The 20,182-nt window shown below is 56.9% G+C and overlaps 1 protein-coding gene across 1 annotated transcript in view; it reads left to right on the forward strand.

Annotated features, from left to right (window-relative positions):
* The window catches only part of cuedc1b (CUE domain containing 1b), a 150,203-nt gene that overhangs the window by 99,929 nt on the left and 30,092 nt on the right, over positions 1-20,182 (forward strand). The window contains exon 3 of the mRNA XM_038813108.1: positions 11,272-11,899. Within this exon, the coding sequence (XP_038669036.1) occupies positions 11,591-11,899 (309 nt within the window). The 5' untranslated portion in view covers positions 11,272-11,590. The remainder of the gene's footprint in view (positions 1-11,271; positions 11,900-20,182) is intronic.

Here is a 20,182-nt window from a genome sequence, read left to right on the forward strand (position 1 = left end):
CCTCCCCCTCCATCTTTCTCTCCCCTCCATCTCTCTCCCCCTCCATCTCTCTCTCTCTCTCCCCCTCCATCTCTCTCTCTCTCCCCCTCCATCTCTCTCCCCTCCATCTCTCTCTCCCCCTCCATCTCTCTCTCTCCCCCTCCATCTCTCTCTCTCCCCTCCATTTCTCTCTCTCTCCCCGTCCATCTCTCTCTCCCACTCCATCTCTCTCTCTCTACCCCTCCATCTCTCTCTCTCCCCTCCATCTCTCTCCCTCCCTCCCTCCATCCATTCACACTCACACTCACTCTCTCTCGCCCCCCCCCCCCCCCCCCCCTCCTGAAAGCGGGAAAAAGTAATCGGTTTTGCTGTTAGGTCCCAAATCCACCCTGGGTTGTGCCGAGCCTGGGCCCAGTTTCCTCAGAGTGCCCTCCTTAATTGGTTAGATTCATGGTCGGTAAAAGATGGTGGTGGGACGTTCGAAGCTAGAGAGCCAATCAGGCTTTCCAACCTGAAAGACACTGCAGTAGAGGGTAAGGAAGGGGGGAGGGGGGGGGGGAGGGGGGCGCAGTTCAACATGAAGGAGGCCTCATCCCAACTGACCTAAACAAGTTAGAAAATGTGTGTGTGTCCCTGTGTCGTGGCTGTTCCTGCCCCCAGGAAGTCCAGGAGGGCCATTGGGCTCGCCAGCTGTGGTGGCATCCTGGTCTGCTACTGGGCTGCTGTCTCCAAGCAAGTAATCGGGGAGGGGAGGGTGAAGGAGTCATGATGAACGAGAGGGGTGGGTAGAAGGTCAGAGCTGGGCATGAGGGGTGAAAGGGTTTGGGTCGTGGGGCAGAACACAGCATAGTGGGCTTGGGGGAGACATTTTGAGCTAGCCTCTTAAAATGTCCCTTTATGCGGACTATCAGATGGTTAGTGAATCACAACTCTTTTTTAAAAAAAACAAAAAACTGTTGCTCATCTGTGAAAATGTCAGAGGATTCGGAGATGTCTACCTCCACAATGGAGCTGGCCAGGCCGTCTCACACCCTTATTTAAAAAAAAAATTTAGAGTACCCAATTACTTTTTTCCAATTAAGGGGCAATTTAGCGTGGCCAATCCACCTACTCTGCACATTTTTGGGTTGTGGGGGGTGAAACCCACGCAGACACGGGGAGAATGTGCCAAACTCCACACGGACAGTGACCCAGAGCCGGGATTGAACCTGGGACCTCGGCGCCATCGGCAGCAATGCTAGTCTCACACCCTTATAAAGGCATTCCCGAAAATCAGGCAGCCTGGGAAACATGGAATCCCTACAGTGCAGAAAGAGGCCTTTCGGCCCATTGAGTCTGCACCGACCCTCCGAAAGAGTATCCCACCTCGGCCCACGCTCCAACTCTGGCTGGGATTCTCCCAGCTTCCGCGCCGCAATCGTGCTCGGCGCGGGGGGGGGGGTGGCGGAGAAGGGGCGTCAGACCCGTGATCGGGTTCAACGCGGCATGCGCGGTCGACGCGGCGTCGGTCGGGGCCATTGAAAGAGGCCCCACGGCAACTGCCCGTGTTCCCGCCGGTGTGGTTCACTCATGGTTCCACCCGGGGACACTCGAAGTGCCGGCTGTGGACTCAGTCCGCGGCCGCCCTGGTGGGGGGACAGTGATATCCGTCACTGGGGGGGGGGGGGGGGGGGGGGGGCCTCCAGGATGGCCTCCAGGACGGCCTCCAGGACGGCCTCCAGGACGGCCAGGCTCGCGATCAGGGGCCACTGATCGGCAGATGCGTGCGATCTCGGGGGGGGGGGGGGGGGAGGGGGAGAGAGGGGGGGGGGGGAGAGAGGGGGGGGGGGAGAGAGGGGGGGGGAGAGAGGGGGGGGAGAGGGGGGGGGGGGAAGAGAGGGGGGGGGGGGAAGAGAGGGGGGGGGGGGGAAGAGAGGGGGGGGGGAGCTATATTCTCGGGGCCGGTCTGCTGTGTGGGTCTGCCATGTTGGCTCCCACATCATCCTGACTTGATGAAAATTCATCCAAGGTTTCCACCATCTAAGGTGCCAATGTCCACCCTTCAGTTAGTTACATCTTAAAGTCATGTGAATTTAAGTTCCATTTTGGTTTCTGCCAAAATGCCACCACCTGCAAGTTCCCCATCAAGCCTGACACCATCCGGGCTTGTATCACCGTTCCTTTACTCCAGATGTCATTGCAGCTGGGATTCAGGCACGGACATGAACTGAATGACATTGAGGCGGCATTTAGCCAAGGATGGCATCAAGGAGACCCAGTAAAAGCCACGATAATTGAGTGCCAATGGCAAAGCTTTCCACTTGCTGGTATCAATGCCGACACAGAGCTGCATCCTTGAGATGTTTGTCAGGGCCGTGCTGCCAACCTCGCCGCCTGCCAACCTAGCCACCTGCCAACCTAGCCGCCTGCCAACCTAGCCGCCTGCCAACCTCGCCGCCTGCCAACCTAGCCGCCTGCCAACCTAGCCACCTGCCAACCTAGCCACCTGTAAACCTAGCCACCTGCCAACCTAGCCACCTGCCAACCTAGCCGCCTGCCAACCTCGCCGCCTGCCAACCTCGTCGCCTGTCAACCTAGTCGCCTGCCAACCTAGCCGCCTTCCAACCTAGCCGCCTTCCAACCTAGCCGCCTTCCAACCTAGCCGCCTGCCAACCTAGCCGCCTGCCAACCTAGCCACCTGCCAACCTAGCCACCTGCCAACCTAGCCACCTGCCAACCTAGCCACCTGCCAACCTCGCCACCTGTCAACCTCGCCACCTGCCAACCTAGCCACCTGCCAACCTAGCCACCTGCCAACCTAGCCACCTGCCAACCTAGGCACCTGCCAACCTAGCCGCCTTCCAACCTAGCCGCCTTCCAACCTAGCCGCCTGCCAACCTTGCCGCCTGCCAACCTAGCCGCCTGCCAACCTAGCCGCCTTCCAACCTAGCCGCCTGCCAACCTTGCCGCCTGCCAACCTAGCCGCCTGCCAACCTAGCCGCCTGCCAACCTAGCCGCCTGCCAACCTAGCCACCTGCCAACCTAGCCGCCTGCCAACCTCGCCGCCTGCCAACCTCGCCGCCTGCCAACCTCGCCGCCTGCCAACCTCGCCGCCTGCCAACCTCGCCGCCTGCTAACCTCGCCGCCTGCCAACCTCGCCGCCTGCCAACCTCGCCGCCTGCCAACCTCGCCGCCTGCCAACCTCGCCGCCTGCCAACCTCGCCGCCTGCCAACCTCGCCGCCTGCCAACCTCGCCGCCTGCCAACCTCGCCGCCTGCCAACCTCGCCGCCTGCCAACCTCGCCGCCTGCCAACCTCGCCGCCTGCCAACCTCGCCGCCTGCCAACCTCGCCGCCTGCCAACCTCGCCGCCTGCCAACCTCGCCGCCTGCCAACCTCGCCGCCTGCCAACCTAGCCGCCTGCCAACATCGGCGCCTGTCAACATCGGCGCCTGTCAACATCGCCGCCTGCCAACCTAGCCGCCTGCCAACATCGCCACCTGTCAACCTAGCCACCTGCCAACCTAGCCACCTGCCAACATCGCCACCTGTCAACCTAGCCGCCTGCCAACATCGCCGCCTGTCAACATCGCCGCCTGCCAACCTAGCCACCTGCCAACATCGCCACCTGCCAACCTAGCCACCTGCCAACCTAGCCACCTGCCAACATCGCCACCTGCCAACCTAGCCGCCTGCCAACCTAGCCGCCTGCCAACCTAGCCGCCTGCCAACCTAGCCGCCTTCCAACCTAGCCGCCTTCCAACCTAGCCGCCTTCCAACCTAGCCGCCTTCCAACCTAGCCGCCTTCCAACCTCGCCGCCTTCCAACCTCGCCGCCTTCCAACCTAGCCGCCTGCCAACCTAGCCGCCTGCCAACCTAGCCGCCTGCCAACCTAGCCGCCTGCCAACCTAGCCGCCTGCCAACCTAGCCGCCTGCCAACCTAGCCGCCTGCCAACCTAGCCGCCTGCCAACCTCGCCGCCTGCCAACCTCGCCGCCTGCCAACCTAGCCGCCTGCCAACCTAGCCGCCTGCCAACCTAGCCGCCTGCCAACCTAGCCGCCTGCCAACCTAGCCGCCTGCCAACCTAGCCGCCTTCCAACCTAGCCGCCTTCCAACCTAGCCGCCTTCCAACCTAGCCGCCTGCCAACCTAGCCGCCTGCCAACCTAGCCGCCTGCCAACCTAGCCGCCTGCCAACCTAGCCGCCTGCCAACCTAGCCGCCTGCCAACCTCGCCGCCTGCCAACCTCGCCGCCTGCCAACCTCGCCGCCAGCCAACCTCGCCGCCAGCCAACCTCGCCGCCTGCCAACCTCGCCGCCTGCCAACCTCGCCGCCTGCCAACCTCGCCGCCTGCCAACCTCGCCGCCTGCCAACCTCGCCACCTGTCAACCTCGCCACCTGCAGTTGCTTCATCAATGATCTTCGTTCCATCGGGAGGTCAGAAACGGAGCTGGCTTCATGCTGTCCGCTCTCTAATGTTCAGTTCCACTCATAATTCCTTTAATAATGAAGCAGTTCCTGCCAATCAGCACCGAGATCTGAACGGCATCCAACCTTGAGCTTCTAACTGGCTGGTCCCAGGAGTGTGAGGCAAAAACTATCTCACACAAGAGGAGACCTAACAATCTCTCCCTGATCTCCAATGGCATAATCATTGCAGAAATCCCTTGTGACGGGTGCAGAGAGATTCCCTCTAAGTCTCACACCATCCCAATTTGGGCATGTGATGACATTCCTTCAACATCACTGGACCAAAATTTGGGAACTTGCTACTTAATACCTTTTTTATGGCTACTGAGTACCCAATTCTATTCTTTCCCAATTAAGGGACAATTTAGCGTGGCCAATTCACCTACCCTGCACATCTTAGGGTTGCTGGGGGTGAGATCCACACAGACATGGGGAGAATGTGCAAAGTCCACATGGACCGTGAGCCGGGGCTGGGATCGAACCCGGGTCCTCGGTGGTTTAGCTCACTTGGCTAAATCGCTGGCTTTTAAAGCAGACCAAGCAGGCCAGCAGCATGGTTCGATTCCCGTACCAGCCTCCCCGGACAGGCGCCGGAATGTGGCGACTAGGGGCTTTTCACAGTAACTTCATTGAAGCCTACTCGTGACAATAAGCGATTTTCATTTCAATTCATATTGATTGGCTGCTGCCTAAAAAAGGCCTTTGGGTTTTCACTCACTTAACCAATTGCACCGTCGTCCATTCCTATGTTGCCTTCACATTCCTTTCCTAAAATGACCTTTTGTAACACATCCTGTTTCTCTTGAGCAGTTTGTAGTTCATCCAAACCATTAATCTCCTGTCTGGAGTGTGGTCTCTCACTTCCTCTCCTTCACTCTCTCTTTCCTTGCCTTCCGTGGCCTCGTCCCCTCTGTAAACTCCTCCAGCCCTACGACCTCCTGAGAACGTACAAGCTTGCATGGGAATTGGAAGCAGGCATAGGCCACTCGGCCCCTCGAGCCTGTTCTGCCATTCGCCAAGACCGTGGCTGAACTCAATTCGACCTCAACTCCACATTCCTGCCTGCCCCGATAACCTTTCACCCCCTTTCTTATCAAGAATCATGTCTGCTTCTACCTTAGTCAAAAACTCTGCCTCAACCACCTTTTGAGTAACACACACATCTTGGCCTTAAATGGGCGACCCCTTATTTTTAAGTGGTGGCCTCTAGATGTAGATTTTCCCACTCCCAGCTCTGAATTCCTCCAGTTGAAGAGATTAGTTTTTTTTCCTCAAAGGTCACTAACGTGCGGCGTTCTGATCTCCAGGCAGCAGTGGGGATCAGGATGCTGGCTTTGTTCAAGGTAGAGTGGGCCAGATCTGTGATAGATAAGGCACAGTTCGTTTTCCAATGGACAAGGGAGTGGAGGGTCATGAGGGGGCAGGTGGCAACCTGGAGCAGTGACCACAACGAGATCAGCCATGATCGCATTGAATGGCGGAGCAGGCTCGAAGGGCCAAATGGCCCATTCCTGCCCCCGAAAGCTGATGTTCCTAATTCCCGTTCAGTGCTTCCCCACTTTCTTTCGCCTCGCCATTGGTGGCCGTTCATTCAGCTGTCGAGGCCCTGAACTCTGGACGCCTTATCTACACCTCTCCAGCTCGCCACCCTTCTTTAAGACATTCCTTTGAACCGACCATGTTGATCACACTTCAGGTCATCTGACCTAATATCTCCTGTCGCGCTTTGTTGGCAATCGCTCACATGAGCGCGTGTTTCTACATTGAAGGCGCTGTACAAATGCAAACAGTTGTTGCTTTTCAGTTGAGGCTTAGACTCGAGCGTGTCGCCTGAATACCAGCGAAACACGAGGCCTTTCTGTTGACTTGGTGACAGGTTACAGGCGGGGCAGAGCGATACCTTGTATTGGATATTTCTTTGAAACAACATCGCCGTAACAACCAACAGAACGGTGAAGTCAGAGCTATTGTGACATCATTAATTCAGCAACAGTTGCCTGGGATCGTGCGAGTTTAGGAAAACCTGCTGAAGGTATTATGGCCAAAAAGCAGCTGGCTTCTCGCTGCGGCCCATTGCGTGGATTTGTCTACCTAGCGGCGGTAATTTATATTTTCTATTACCTGCCGGGAACTGGGCGATGGTGAATTGTCTTTGTGGCTTTGATGCGACTTTAGGATTTACTCCTGCCGACCATGAGGTTTGCCTTCAGTGCGAACAGTGGAACTCGCTGTCCAGCCCCCCCACCGCCCCCCTCTCCTCCTCACCCAGAGGACGGCCCCTCAGCAGATACTCCATCGCTTGTTTCAGTGAGGCGAGTGGCAGGGTTGCAGACTGTGGAGCAAAGCCAACACAATGCGGGCCGTTTTCTGTTCTGCCCTCGGTACAGTTCTGTTTCCAACTCGAACGGCCAAGTCGCTCTTTAGCCAGGAGACAAAAGAAACATGCAAAGCAGCGAGAGAAGATTCACACCATCTCGTCCAGTCACAAAGGGTGAAAAGGGTAACATCAACAATATTGTGGTTTGTTTCCCGGGATCTGGTGGGCAACAATTAGTTGGGCGCGCCGCAGTTGGGCCTCCCTTCTGCCTGGCTGCCCCGATTCCCAGGCTGAGCAATCCTGCCCATTCCACAAGCCGGGAGCTGCCTGCTGCAGCCAGGCTGGAACAGTGTCTGCCCAATCTGCCACCTCCCAGAGCTAGATCGGCGCATCTGCTGCTTTGTCAGCTGAGTGCTGTTCACTGAGCCACTCTTGGGAGAAGTCAGGCACTTAGGTAATGGGCAGCACGGGAGCACAGTGGTTAGCACTGTTGCTTCACAGCGCCAGGTTCGATTCCCGGCTTGGGTCACTATCTGTGCGGAGCCTGCACGTTCTCCCCGTGTCTGCGTGGCTTTCCTACGGATGCTCCGGTTTCCTCCCGAAAGACGTTGCTTGTCAGGTGAATTGGACACTCTGAAATCTCCCTCTATGTACCCGAACAGGCGCCGGAATGTGGTGACTAGGGGATTTCCACAGTAACTTCATTGCAGTGTTAATGTCAGCCTACTTGCGACAATAAAGGTTATTATAAATGAGTGCAGTGGGCAGATCACGTTCAGACGTGCCTGCTGTCCTGATTTGGAGATATTATTGTCGTTCCTTTGCTGTCGCTGGGTCAGGAATGTGGAATTCCCTCCCTGACAGCCCTGCGGATGTAGCTACAGCACAGGGACTGCAGCGGTTCAAGAAGGCAGCTCACCACCACCGTCTCAAGGGCAATTAGGGGTGGGCAATAAATAATGGCCTAGCCAGCGACACGCACAAAGCGTGAAATCATTTTGCAAGCAAGTATGCGAGGCATGCTGCAGAATGCGAGACGACAGCTGAATGTGTTTCATTTCAGGCCCTCGGCCTCCTCCAACCGGCCGCCCCCTCACACAACAGCGAACCAAACCTGCTCTTCACCAGGGGCTGTCGACCCACTCAGTGGTCGGTGCTTTGCCATCAGGACCAGCCCGTTTGATCCCAAAGGTTTGCAGCTCAGCATTGCGTTCGGACTCCGGGAGGGAAAGGGAAGGGGGGATGATGCGGCGGGAGGGGAGGGGGATTGCGAATGCCAACCCTGGTTTATGTGGTTGGATACAGGACCGTTTTCCCTTCCCGGGATTGGTTACCCTCGCTCAATGTAGCAGCTGCTTTGTTATGTGTGAAAGGCGAGAAGAGCCAATTTGAGTATCGGATTGTGCCTTCTGGGAAAAGTTGGACGTGTCTTCTGCCGAAGTGTTTAAAAAAAAAAACCTACCTCCCAGTGTTAACCCTCAGTGGGCCAAAAAGATACTTTCAGCTTCCATCGGCTTCATCGGCTGCTGCAAGCATTCCTGAAGGGTGGTCCAAAGCATAATGAAGGTAAGTTGAATGGACAGCACGACGCCCAGGACCTGGGTGCGATCCCGGCCTGGGTTACCGTCCGTGTGGAGTTTGCACATTCTCCCCGTGTCTGTGTGGGTCTCAGCCCCTCAACCCAAAGATGTGCTGGGTAGATGGATTGGACACGCTAAATTGCCCCTTAATTGGGAAAAGAAAATGAATTGGCTACTCTAAATTAATTTGAAAAATTGCCTCTTAATTGGAAAAAAAAAATTGGGTACTCTACACTTAATTCAAAAAAAGACAAGATTGCATAGCGTGACACCGCAACGCCTGCCAAAAGGAAGATGATTGGGAAAATATGGGTGTCAGTCATGTCTGGACAAAGCACTACTTTAAATGGCTGGGAATGATTTTTACACGTATAATTTGCGCTGAATTCCATTCGCTGCCTTTTGCTGGGGAAATAATCGTGCTCCCATCGGGAGATCTTGCTGCAGTTGGGATGGTGAGCTCACTTTGCTGTAGTTTGCGGAGGCTCCGCTTTGCGAGGGCAATTGGGAATGGGCAACAACATATACCGGCCTAACCAGCGACACCGACATCCTGTGGAAGAATCTTTTTTTAAAAAGTAGGCACCTATTTTCCAGTCTGCCCGAAAACCTGTCATGTCCTCCTACCCTGCCTCCAACCCGTTAGCTGACAAGATGGTATCAATACTCGGGGAGGTAATGAAGTGTATGAGGCTGGAATTGCAAGTGAAGGGGTATTTAGGTGAGTGTGAGGATGGAGTATTGTTGTACGGCTGTTTAGAGGGTCCAGGCTCGCCTTCCAGCCCTAATTATGTCATGGTTGACTATGGCCACTGGTTACAGCCAACGAACAAAGGATTAGGAGATGACCATACTTCAGAAAATTACATCTCTCATTGGCAGTGGTTGCCATGGCGAAATATTAAGTCCTCCCAGTTGAAGGGAAAACTTCAGAAACAGAGAGTAATTAAGACTGGGCATTGTGAAAATGCAATAAAATGGCACTGGTGAGCTACCGTTCTCTGTCATAAGTCAGCGCCTGCAGCAGCAGAGAAAAGGAGATGGAGGCTTGGATTGTAGTGAGAAGCCACATAACAGCTTTATTGTATATCTTTTGTAATTAATCTGCTAATCTGTCTTTGCCATTTGTGCATCTTCCCCTCCAGCTACACACCACCCTGACTTGGGACAATGTCCCTGATCCATCACTGTCACGGGGTCAAAAACCTGGAACTCCCTTCCTAACAGCACCGTGGGTGTACCTACACCACATGGACTGCAGTGGTTTGAGAAGGCGGCTCACCACCACCATCACAAGGGCAATTAGGGATGGCCAATAAATATGTTGGCTTAGCCAGCACCGCCCAGTTCAGACAAAGTAATTTAAAAAAACTTTCTTCATCCACTGAGCTCAGTCAGCAATCTGCCTCCCCATTTCCCCTCCAACCCACCACCTTAACTCCTCAGATTTCCACCTCTCCTGAAGACTCTTGCCAGTGGTTGCAATCTGGCTCCTTACCAAAAAGGGCCAGCTGTCAAATGCAACAGCAATGAGTGCCATCAGACCGTCCTACACTTGAAATGAAAATGAAAATCGCTTATTGTCACGAGTAGGCTTCAAATGAAGTTACTGTGAAAAGCCCCTAGTCGCCACATTCCGGCGCCTGTTCAGGGAGGCTGTTTCGGGAATCGAACCGTGCTGCTGGCCTGCTTGGTCTGCTTTCAAAGCCAGCGATTTAGCCCTGTGTGCTAAAGGAAGGTAGGGAAGAGATTACCACTCTGAGGAGATGGTGCCATGGTGGTAATGTGACTGCATTAGTACGCCAGAGGCCCAGGCAAAATCTCTGAGGACGTGGGTTCGAATCCCACCTTGGCACCTGGTGGAGTTGCAACTCAATTAATAAATAATCCAGAATACAAACATTCTCCGCAATGGTAACCCGTGAAACGATCAGCGATTGTCTTAAAAAAAAAACATCTGTCTCCGTAATGTTCCTTTGAAGAAGGAAATCTGCTATCCTTACCCGGCCTGGCCTACATGTGATGCCCACATTCAATTCACAAATAAAGTGTTTTTTAAAAAGCCGTCCAGTTGCTCTGATCCTGTCTTTGTCCAACGTCTATATATATCCATACATATACATATAGGGGCTGGTTTAGCACACTGGGCTAAATCGCTGGCTTTTAAAGCAGACCATGCAGGCCAGCAGCACGGTTCAATTCCCGTACCAGCCTCCCCGAACAGGCGCCGGAATGTGGCGACTAGGGGCTTTTCACAGTAACTTCATTGAAGCCTACTCGTGACAATAAGCGATTTTCATTTCATTTCATTTTTCATATCCCCCAGAGAGCGATCATCTGATCGATATCCCACCCTGTAGTTCACAGAGGATTAAGTGGAGCACCCAAACTCTTTCCTTATCTGTGGATAGGTTGCACGGGCCGGGGGGAATCATGCATGGGACTTTCTCTTCACTGTATGGCCCCATTTCAAATCTGGCAGCATCCCCCCTCCTGCAACATCCGGTTCCAACAGTAATTTACTGAGCGATGATATTCCTGCTTTCTTAACTGGACTTGGAACCTTGGATCCGCTGTTCATTGTGTAATAAATCTGCTGTTCATCGGCCGACTGGCAGCGAGAGGGGGCGAGTTCAAATCCCACTGGCGGCTGCAAAATTAAATTCAATAAATCAGGTCAGTTGTGGGCAAGCACGGGAAATAATGACCATGGAAGCTGCCAGATTGTTTCGTCAGACCCTTCAGGGAAGGGGGACTGCTGCACCTGCTCAGTGTCGGATTTTGATTGGGCCTCTGAAGACGTCCCGCACGGCACAACGAGGAAATAAGGCCCATCGCCGCATTTGTAAAGGGGGGGGCGGTTCTGCCCATCTCTCAGAAGCAAAGTTTTTTTTTTTAACACATCGCTCATAACCTCGAACTAACGGGAGCTCTTGTTTCTCTTTTACAGGTGTGTCGATGACTCTTTGAGATGGTCCGTGAGATCGTGGCGCCTGTGAGGAGTGGGATATTTTAGGATCTTTGCCGGTGTATTTTGCAAGCGGTGGTGGTTCCTGCTTGGCTTTGTTTTGCCCAGAAGCCCATGGTTGTGAGGCCTTGTTCATTTTATTATAAAGTATCTTGAATCTTCACTCTGGCACTTGCTGCGGCGGTCTCTCAAACCTGGGGATATGGCTTTGCAGCAGCTTTGCGAGTGAGCTCGGACGCCTTCAGAAGCTCCCACCATTTCCCACCCCAAGCTGAGCAGGTTTCGAAAGACGTTCTGGAAAATGACCAGCCTTTTCCGGCGGAACAGTAGCAATGGCAGCTCCAAGAATGGCTCGGCCAACCCGCCGTCGCAGCTGCTCAACAACAGCAGGCCTCCCCGGCAGGTCCGGAGACTCGAGTTCAACCAGGCCATGGAGGACTTCAAGGTCATGTTTCCGAACATGGACTACGATGTGATTGAGTGCGTCTTGAGGGCCAACAATGGGGCTGTGGACGCCACCATTGACCAGTTGCTGCAGATGAACATGGACTGTGGATTTGACAATGGGTATGATGATAGCTCGGACTCTGAAGACAGTATCCCCCCAGAGGTAAGCACAGGTGTCCCAGCATTATAGGCGTAAGGTGGTGGTGGCGTGATTGATCAGACCAGTGCCAGCAATTGCTGGCCATGTTTACATTCACGTCGATGCTAAATGTAGCCAGGGACCTCTGCTTATGTTTTTTTAGGAATGTCCTGTTAAAAACGGCTTGGCATCCATTGCTAAGTGCGATGTGGACTAGAGCCAGGTTGGACGGCACAGTGGTTTAGCACTGATGCCTCACAGTGCCAGGGACGCGGGTTCAGTTCTGGCCTTGGCGGATTGTCTGTGTGAAGTTTGCATCTTCTCCTTGTGGTATGCCTGTGTTTCCTCCGGGTGCTCCGGTTTCCTCCCACAGTCCAAAGAGGTGCAGGTTAGGTGGATTGGTCTTGCTAAAAAATTGTAGGTTAGGTGGGATTATGGGGATAGGGCGGGGCGAGTGGGCCGAGGAAGGGAGCTCTTTCAGAGGGTTGGTGCAGACCTGATGGGCCAAATGGCCTCATTCTGCACTGTAACGATTCCAGGAATGGGAGATTCCTGGAATTCCAGGAATGGGAGAAAGGTTCGACCATTGACATCGGAGGGGACGAGACCCTAATCTCCAGCCAATGAGATCTGCTCAAAATCACTAGCCTGTGGACATCGGGTGAGGGGGGTCTGACCTCGAACATGATTCTCGCACAACATTTTTATCCTAACACTGGCCAGTTAAATGATTGTAGTTAAACTGCAGCCCAAGAAACAAGAGAATGTGTGAGTCTGCTCCGCACACTGTCAGAAAGAGCTTCCTATTGCAGTGACTATTGTACAGTAACCAGCAAAAACAAATCATCAAAAGTGTTTCCCGTCAAACTGCAGCAGTTCCTTTTCAACGTAATTCCACTTTTCTTGATGTTGTATAGTATTCAGTGTCCCCTTTACATTGTATACTGGGTTCAATTGGAAGCCCACTTACTCCTTTTGCTCTGCAATAAGCTCTTGCTCCTCCCCCTGACCCTGGAGTGCGCACTGGCTGCTCCCCCTGACCCTGGAGTGCGCACTGGCTGCTCCCCCTGACCCTGGAGTGCGCACTGGCTCCTCCCCCTGACCCTGGAGTGCGCACTGGCTCCTACCCCTGACCCTGGAGTGCGCACTGGCTCCTCCCCCTGACCCTGGAGTGCGCACTGGCTCCTCCCCCTGACCCTGGAGTGCGCACTGGCTTCTCTTCCCCCTGATCCTGGAGTGCACACTGGCTCCTCCCCCTGACCCTGGAGTGCGCACTGGCTTCTCTTCCCCCTGACCCTGGAGTGCGCACTTGCTCCTCCTCCCCCTGACCCTGGAGTGCGCACTGGCTCCTCCCCCTCCCCCTGACCCTGGAGTGCGCACTGGCTCCTCCCCCTGACCCTGGAGTGCGCACTGGCTCCTCCCCCTGACCCTGGAGTGCACACTGGCTCCTCCCCCTGACCCTGGAGTGCGCACTGGCTTCTCTTCCCCCTGACCCTGGAGTGCGCACTGGCTCCTCCCCCTGACCCTGGAGTGCGCACTGGCTCCTCCCCCTGACCCTGGAGTGCACACTGGCTCCTACCCCTGACCCTGGACTGCGCACTGGCTCCTACCCCTGACCCTGGAGTGCGCACTGGCTCCTCCCCCTGACCCTGGAGTGCGCACTGGCTTCTCTTCCCCCTGACCCTGGACTGCGCACTGGCTCCTCCCCCTGACCCTGGAGTGCGCACTGGCTCCTCCCCCTGACCCTGGAGTGCGCACTGGCTTCTCTTCCCCCTGACCCTGGAGTGCGCACTGGCTCCTCCCCCTGACCCTGGAGTGCGCACTGGCTCCTCCCCCTGACCCTGGAGTGCACACTGGCTCCTACCCCTGACCCTGGACTGCGCACTGGCTCCTACCCCTGACCCTGGAGTGCGCACTGGCTCCTCCCCCTGACCCTGGAGTGCGCACTGGCTTCTCTTCCCCCTGACCCTGGAGTGCGCACTGGCTCCTCCCCCTGACCCTGGAGTGCGCACTGGCTCCTCCCCCTGACCCTGGAGTGCGCACTGGCTCCTCCCCCTGACCCTGGAGTGCGCACTGGCTCCTCCCCCTGACCCTGGAGTGCGCACTGGCTCCTCCCCCTGACCCTGGAGTGCGCACTGGCTCCTCCCCCTGACCCTGGAGTGCGCACTGGCTCCTCCCCCTGACCCTGGAGTGTGCACTGGCTCCTCCCCCTGACCCTGGAGTGTGCACTGGCTCCTCCCCCTGACCCTGGAGTGCGCACTGGCTTCTCTTCCCCTGACCCTGGAGTGCACACTGACTCCTCCCCCTGACCCTGGAGTGCGCACCGGCTCCTCCCCCTGACCCTGGAGTGCGCACTGGCTCCTCCCCCTGACCCTGGAGTGCGCACTGGCTCCTCCCCCTGACCCTGGAGTGCGCACTGGCTCCTCGTCCCCCTGACCCTGGACTGCGCACTGGCTCCTCTTCCCCCTGGAGTGCGCACTGGCTCCTCTTCCCCCTGGAGTGCGCACTGGCTCCTCCCCCTGACCCTGGAGTGCACACTGGCTCCTACCCCTGACCCTGGAGTGCGCACTGGCTCCTGCCCCTGACCCTGGAGTGCGCACTGGCTCCTCTTCCCCCGACCCTGGAGTGCGCACTGGCTCCTCCCCCTGACCCTGGAGTGCGCACTGGCCCCTCGTCCCCCTGACCCTGGAGTGCGCACTGGCTTCTCTTCCCCCTGATCCTGGAGTGCACACTGGCTCCTCCCCCTGATCCTGGAGTGCGCACTGGCTTCTCTCCCCCCTGACCCTGGAGTGCGCACTGGCTCCTGTTCCCCCTGACCCTGGAGTGCGCACTGGCTTCTCTTCCCCCTGACCCTGGAGTGCGCACTGGCTCCTGTTCCCCTGACCCTGGAGTGCGCACTGGCTTCTCTTCCCCCTGACCCTGGAGTGCGCACTGGCTCCTGTTCCCCTGACCCTGGAGTGCGCATTGGCTCCTCCCCCTGACCCTGGAGTGCGCACTGGCTCCTCCCCCTGACCCTGGAGTGCGCACTGGCTCCTCCCCCTGACCCTGGAGTGCACACTGGCTCCTACCCCTGACCCTGGACTGCGCACTGGCTCCTACCCCTGACCCTGGAGTGCGCACTGGCTCCTCCCCCTGACCCTGGAGTGCGCACTGGCTTCTCTTCCCCCTGACCCTGGAGTGCGCACTGGCTCCTCCCCCTGACCCTGGAGTGCGCACTGGCTCCTCCCCCTGACCCTGGAGTGCGCACTGGCTCCTCCCCCTGACCCTGGAGTGTGCACTGGCTCCTCCCCCTGACCCTGGAGTGCGCACTGGCTCCTCCCCCTGACCCTGGAGTGCGCACTGGCTCCTCCCCCTGACCCTGGAGTGCGCACTGGCTCCTCCCCCTGACCCTGGAGTGTGCACTGGCTCCTCCCCCTGACCCTGGAGTGCGCACTGGCTCCTGTTCCCCCCTGACCCTGGAGTGCGCACTGGCTCCTCCCCCTGACCCTGGAGTGCGCACTGGCTTCTCTTCCCCCTGACCCTGGAGTGCGCACTGGCTCCTGTTCCCCTGACCCTGGAGTGCGCATTGGCTCCTCCCCCTGACCCTGGAGTGCGCACTGGCTCCTCCCCCTGACCCTGGAGTGCGCACTGGCTCCTCCCCCTGACCCTGGAGTGCACACTGGCTCCTACCCCTGACCCTGGACTGCGCACTGGCTCCTACCCCTGACCCTGGAGTGCGCACTGGCTCCTCCCCCTGACCCTGGAGTGCGCACTGGCTCCTCCCCCTGACCCTGGAGTGCGCACTGGCTCCTCCCCCTGACCCTGGAGTGCGCACTGGCTCCTCCCCCTGACCCTGGAGTGCGCACTGGCTCCTCCCCCTGACCCTGGAGTGTGCACTGGCTCCTCCCCCTGACCCTGGAGTGTGCACTGGCTCCTCCCCCTGACCCTGGAGTGCGCACTGGCTTCTCTTCCCCTGACCCTGGAGTGCACACTGACTCCTCCCCCTGACCCTGGAGTGTGCACCGGCTCCTCCCCCTGACCCTGGAGTGCGCACTGGCTCCTCCCCCTGACCCTGGAGTGCGCACTGGCTCCTCCCCCTGACCCTGGAGTGCGCACTGGCTCCTCGTCCCCCTGACCCTGGACTGCGCACTGGCTCCTCTTCCCCCTGGAGTGCGCACTGGCTCCTCTTCCCCCTGGAGTGCGCACTGGCTCCTCCCCCTGACCCTGGAGTGCACACTGGCTCCTACCCCTGACCCTGGAGTGCGCACTGGCTCCTGCCCCTGACCCTGGAGTGCGCACTGGCTCCTCTTCCCCCGACCCTGGAGTGCGCACTGGCTCCTCCCCCTGACCCTGGAGTGCGCACTGGCCCCTCGTCCCCCTGACCCTGGAGTGCGCACTGGCTTCTCTTCCCCCTGATCCTGGAGTGCACACTGGCTCCTCCCCCTGACCCTGGAGTGCGCACTGGCTTCTCTTCCCCCTGACCCTGGAGTGCGCACTGGCTCCTGTTCCCCCTGACCCTGGAGTGCGCACTGGCTCCTCCCCCTGACCCTGGAGTGCGCACTGGCTTCTCTTCCCCCTGACCCTGGAGTGCGCACTGGCTCCTGTTCCCCTGACCCTGGAGTGCGCATTGGCTCCTCCCCCTGACCCTGGAGTGCGCACTGGCTCCTCCCCCTGACCCTGGAGTGCGCACTGGCTCCTCCCCCTGACCCTGGAGTGCGCACTGGCCCCTCGTCCCCCTGACCCTGGAGTGCGCACTGGCTTCTCTTCCCCCTGATCCTGGAGTGCACACTGGCTCCTCACCCTGACCCTGGAGTGCGCACTGGCTCCTCCCCCTGACCCTGGAGTGCGCACTGTCTCCTCCCCCTGACCCTGGAGTGTGCACTGGCTTCTCTTCCCTCTGACCCTGGAGTGCGCACTGGCTTCTCTTCCCCTGACCCTGGAGTGCGCACTGGCTCCTCCCCCTGACCCTGGAGTGCGCACTGGCTTCTCTTCCCCCTGACCCTGGAGTGTGCACTGGCTCCTCCCCCTGACCCTGGAGTGCACACTGGCTCCTCCCCCTGACCCTGGAGTGCGCACTGGCTTCTCTTCCCCTGACCCTGGAGTGCGCACTGGCTCCTCGTCCCCCTGACCCTGGAGTGCGCACTGGCTTCTCTTCCCCCTGACCCTGGAGTGTGCACTGGCTCCTCCCCCTGATCCTGGACTGCGCACTGACTCCTCCCCCTGACCCTGGAGTGCACACTGGCTCCTCCCCCTGACCCTGGAGTGCGCACTGGCTCCTCTTCCCCCTGACCCTGGAGTGCGCACTGGCTCCTCCCCCTGACCCTGGAGTGTGCACTGGCTCCTCTTCCCCCTGACCCTGGAGTGCGCACTGGTTCCTCTTCCCCCTGACCCTGGAGTGCGCACTGGCTCCTCTTCCCCCTGACCCTGGAGTGCGCACTGGCTCCTCTTCCCCCTGACCCTGGAGTGCGCACTGGCTCCTCTTCCCCCTGACCCTGGAGTGCGCACTGGCTCCTCTTCCCCCTGATCCTGGAGTGTGCACTGGCTCCTCCTCCCCCTCCCCTGGCGTGTGCACTGGCTCCTCCAGCTGCTGCCCCTGGAGTGCACACTGGGTCCTTATCCTCCCACTGGCTGCTCCTCTGCCCCTTGGAAAATGCACTGGTTCCCGTTCCTCTGGGCCCACACTTGTTCTCGTTTTCTGAAATACACCTCGGCTTCTCCTCCCCCCGACCTGTCCTTGACTGGTGTACGGGGATATCGGAGCACCTTCGACCAAGCTGGAGAATTGCTGAATCCTCAGTCACCTGATCAGGGCTGGTGTCTGCTCTGTGAGCTGGACAGACGAGGAAAGCCTCGCAATCCATCCTCGGAGCACCGGGGTGGACAGTGGCTTTACCAGGGAGCGGATTCGGTAGTTTGGCAGAGTCCATGTTGCCTATGGAGGTGTCTCAGTGAATCTCTGTATGCCATGGCGTTTGCTTCCTCTAGCAATGCCTCAGCCACATCAGAGGTGAGGCCGGCCAACTCATCCACATGAAGGAGACATTGAATTACTTGAGAACTTTTGTTCTACTCACCTTGATTATCGTTCGATTGAAAGGGTAGCTCGGGTTGCAGCAACATTGCACCCATGGAAACTAACTTATTTTCTTACACAGACCATCTTAATAAATCACTTTGCATAAAATATTTCCATATGATGTACAAGGTAAAATACTCCCAACCAGACACAAGTGCCATCAATATCGGCGCCGACCATCTGTGTGATTTGATTTATTTTTGCATCTGTTAACCTCCACCAAGAAACAACAGCACATGTCAGTTTGCTTCTTGCACCTGAGGCAAAAAGGCCACCGGTTCAAGCCCCAGCCTTGCTGTGAGGGCGCGGGTTCAAATCCCACCACGGCAACGAGCAGAATTTGAATAAAACTAATTATTCTGGAATTTAAAACTAGTAATGGTGACCACGAAACCATTGTCGATTGTCATAATTGATGGAACCATCAATTCAGCGAACACGTGTAGTTGGATCTGAACAGAGGCTTTAATACACTTACAATAGAGCCAGCCTATTCGTCGTTGAACTTCAGGTGAACTGGCAGGCTGGCTCTAAGGCACTTATCTTTATACATCGGCCCCAGGGGGAGGAGTCCTGGGCGGAGCCAAGGGAGGAGCCCAGTACAAACTCTCGCGTACTCCCAGAGCGACTCCCCCTGGTGGTCGGATAGTGCAACTGCACTTACAATGGGTAGATAACGAACATATATACATGGAGTGATATTGGCAACTATATATAGTGTGAATCACATTCACCACAATAATAAAAGCCCATCTAGTTCGCTAACGTTCTTTAGGGAAGGAAGTCTGCTGTCCTTACCCGGTCTGGCCGACACGTGACTCCAGATCCACAGCAATGTGGTTGACTCTTAAGACGCCCCCTGAAATGGACTAACCAGTCACTCAGTTGTGCAAAGCCTGAAAGGAATGAAAGCAGACACACTGCAGCGGTTCAAGAAGGTGGCCCACCTTCTCGAGGGCAATTAGGGATGGGCAATCAATGCTGGTCTAACCAGTGATGCCCACATTTCCGTGAAAGGAAAAAACCGAGACTAATGGTTTTCAACTTTTACTGTGTGTGTGTGCCCACGTTCGTGTACGTGTGCCCACGTTCGTGTACGTGTGCCCACGTTCGTGTATGTGTGCCCACGTTCGAGTATGCGTGCGCACGGATCCACTTGTGTGGTTTTACCAAGCTGCGCATTTTAATAAATTTAGAGTACCCAATTCATTTCTTCCAATTAAGAGGCAATTTAGCGTGTCCAATCCACCTACCCTGCACATCTTTGGGTTGTGGGGGTGAAACCGACGTAAACACGGGGAGAATGTGCAAACTCCACACGGACAGTGACCCAGGGCCGGGATTCGAACCTGGGACCCTCGGCGCCGTGAGATTGCAGTGCTAAACATTGTGCCACCGTGCTGCCCCCCCCCCCCCCCCCCCCCCCCCCCCCCAGCTGTACACTTACCGTGACATACATTGGTCTACTTACAGACAACAGCCCAAGGGACAGGAACAATGGGAATCGCGAGTGGAAAAGGGTATACTGGTTCGACACATTGCTATTGGAGTTAGTGACCAATCTGAACAATCAGCCTCCCAACTGGCCCGCAAGCAACCCTGGCATGCTCCAAGAAGATTCTCAACGATAAGAGAGCTTCCAACAACAGCTTGCACTATGTAGCAGCAGTTTAGTGGACATACATCCCAAGGTGCTTCGCTGGAACGGCAACCAACATAGTTTGACACTGAGCCCCCATGAGGAGATATTGAACCAAGTGGCTAAACGCCTGGCCAAGGAAGTAGGTCATAAAGGAGGAGAAGGGAGGCAGCGGGATTGAGGGAGGGAATTCTGGAGGTTGGAGTCTTGGCTGCTGATCACAGCTCCAGGTCCCAGGTTCAATTTTCCTGGCTTGGGTCACCGTCTGTGTGGAGTTTGCACATTCTCCCCGTGTCTGCGTGGGTTTCCTCCGGGTGCTCCAGTTTCCTCCCACAGTCCAAAGATGTGCCGGTTAGGTGGTTTGGCTCCAAAAGAGGTGAGGTGAGGTTACGGGGGTCGGGTGGAGGTATGGACTTGGGTAGGGTGCTCTTTCCAAGGGGCGGTGCAGACTCGATGGGCCGAATGGCCTCCTTCTGCACTGTAAATTCTATGATTCTATGTCATGCTTCAAATTACTCACATATTCCATCCCACGTGTTATCGCTCCCGGGTGCGAGGGAGCCGGAGTTGAGGAGTCTCTCTATGTGCTGGAATCAATAATAAAAATGACATC

The sequence above is a fragment of the Scyliorhinus canicula genome, chromosome 12 (genome assembly GCF_902713615.1).
Source record: "Scyliorhinus canicula chromosome 12, sScyCan1.1, whole genome shotgun sequence".
NCBI lineage: Eukaryota > Metazoa > Chordata > Chondrichthyes > Carcharhiniformes > Scyliorhinidae > Scyliorhinus > Scyliorhinus canicula.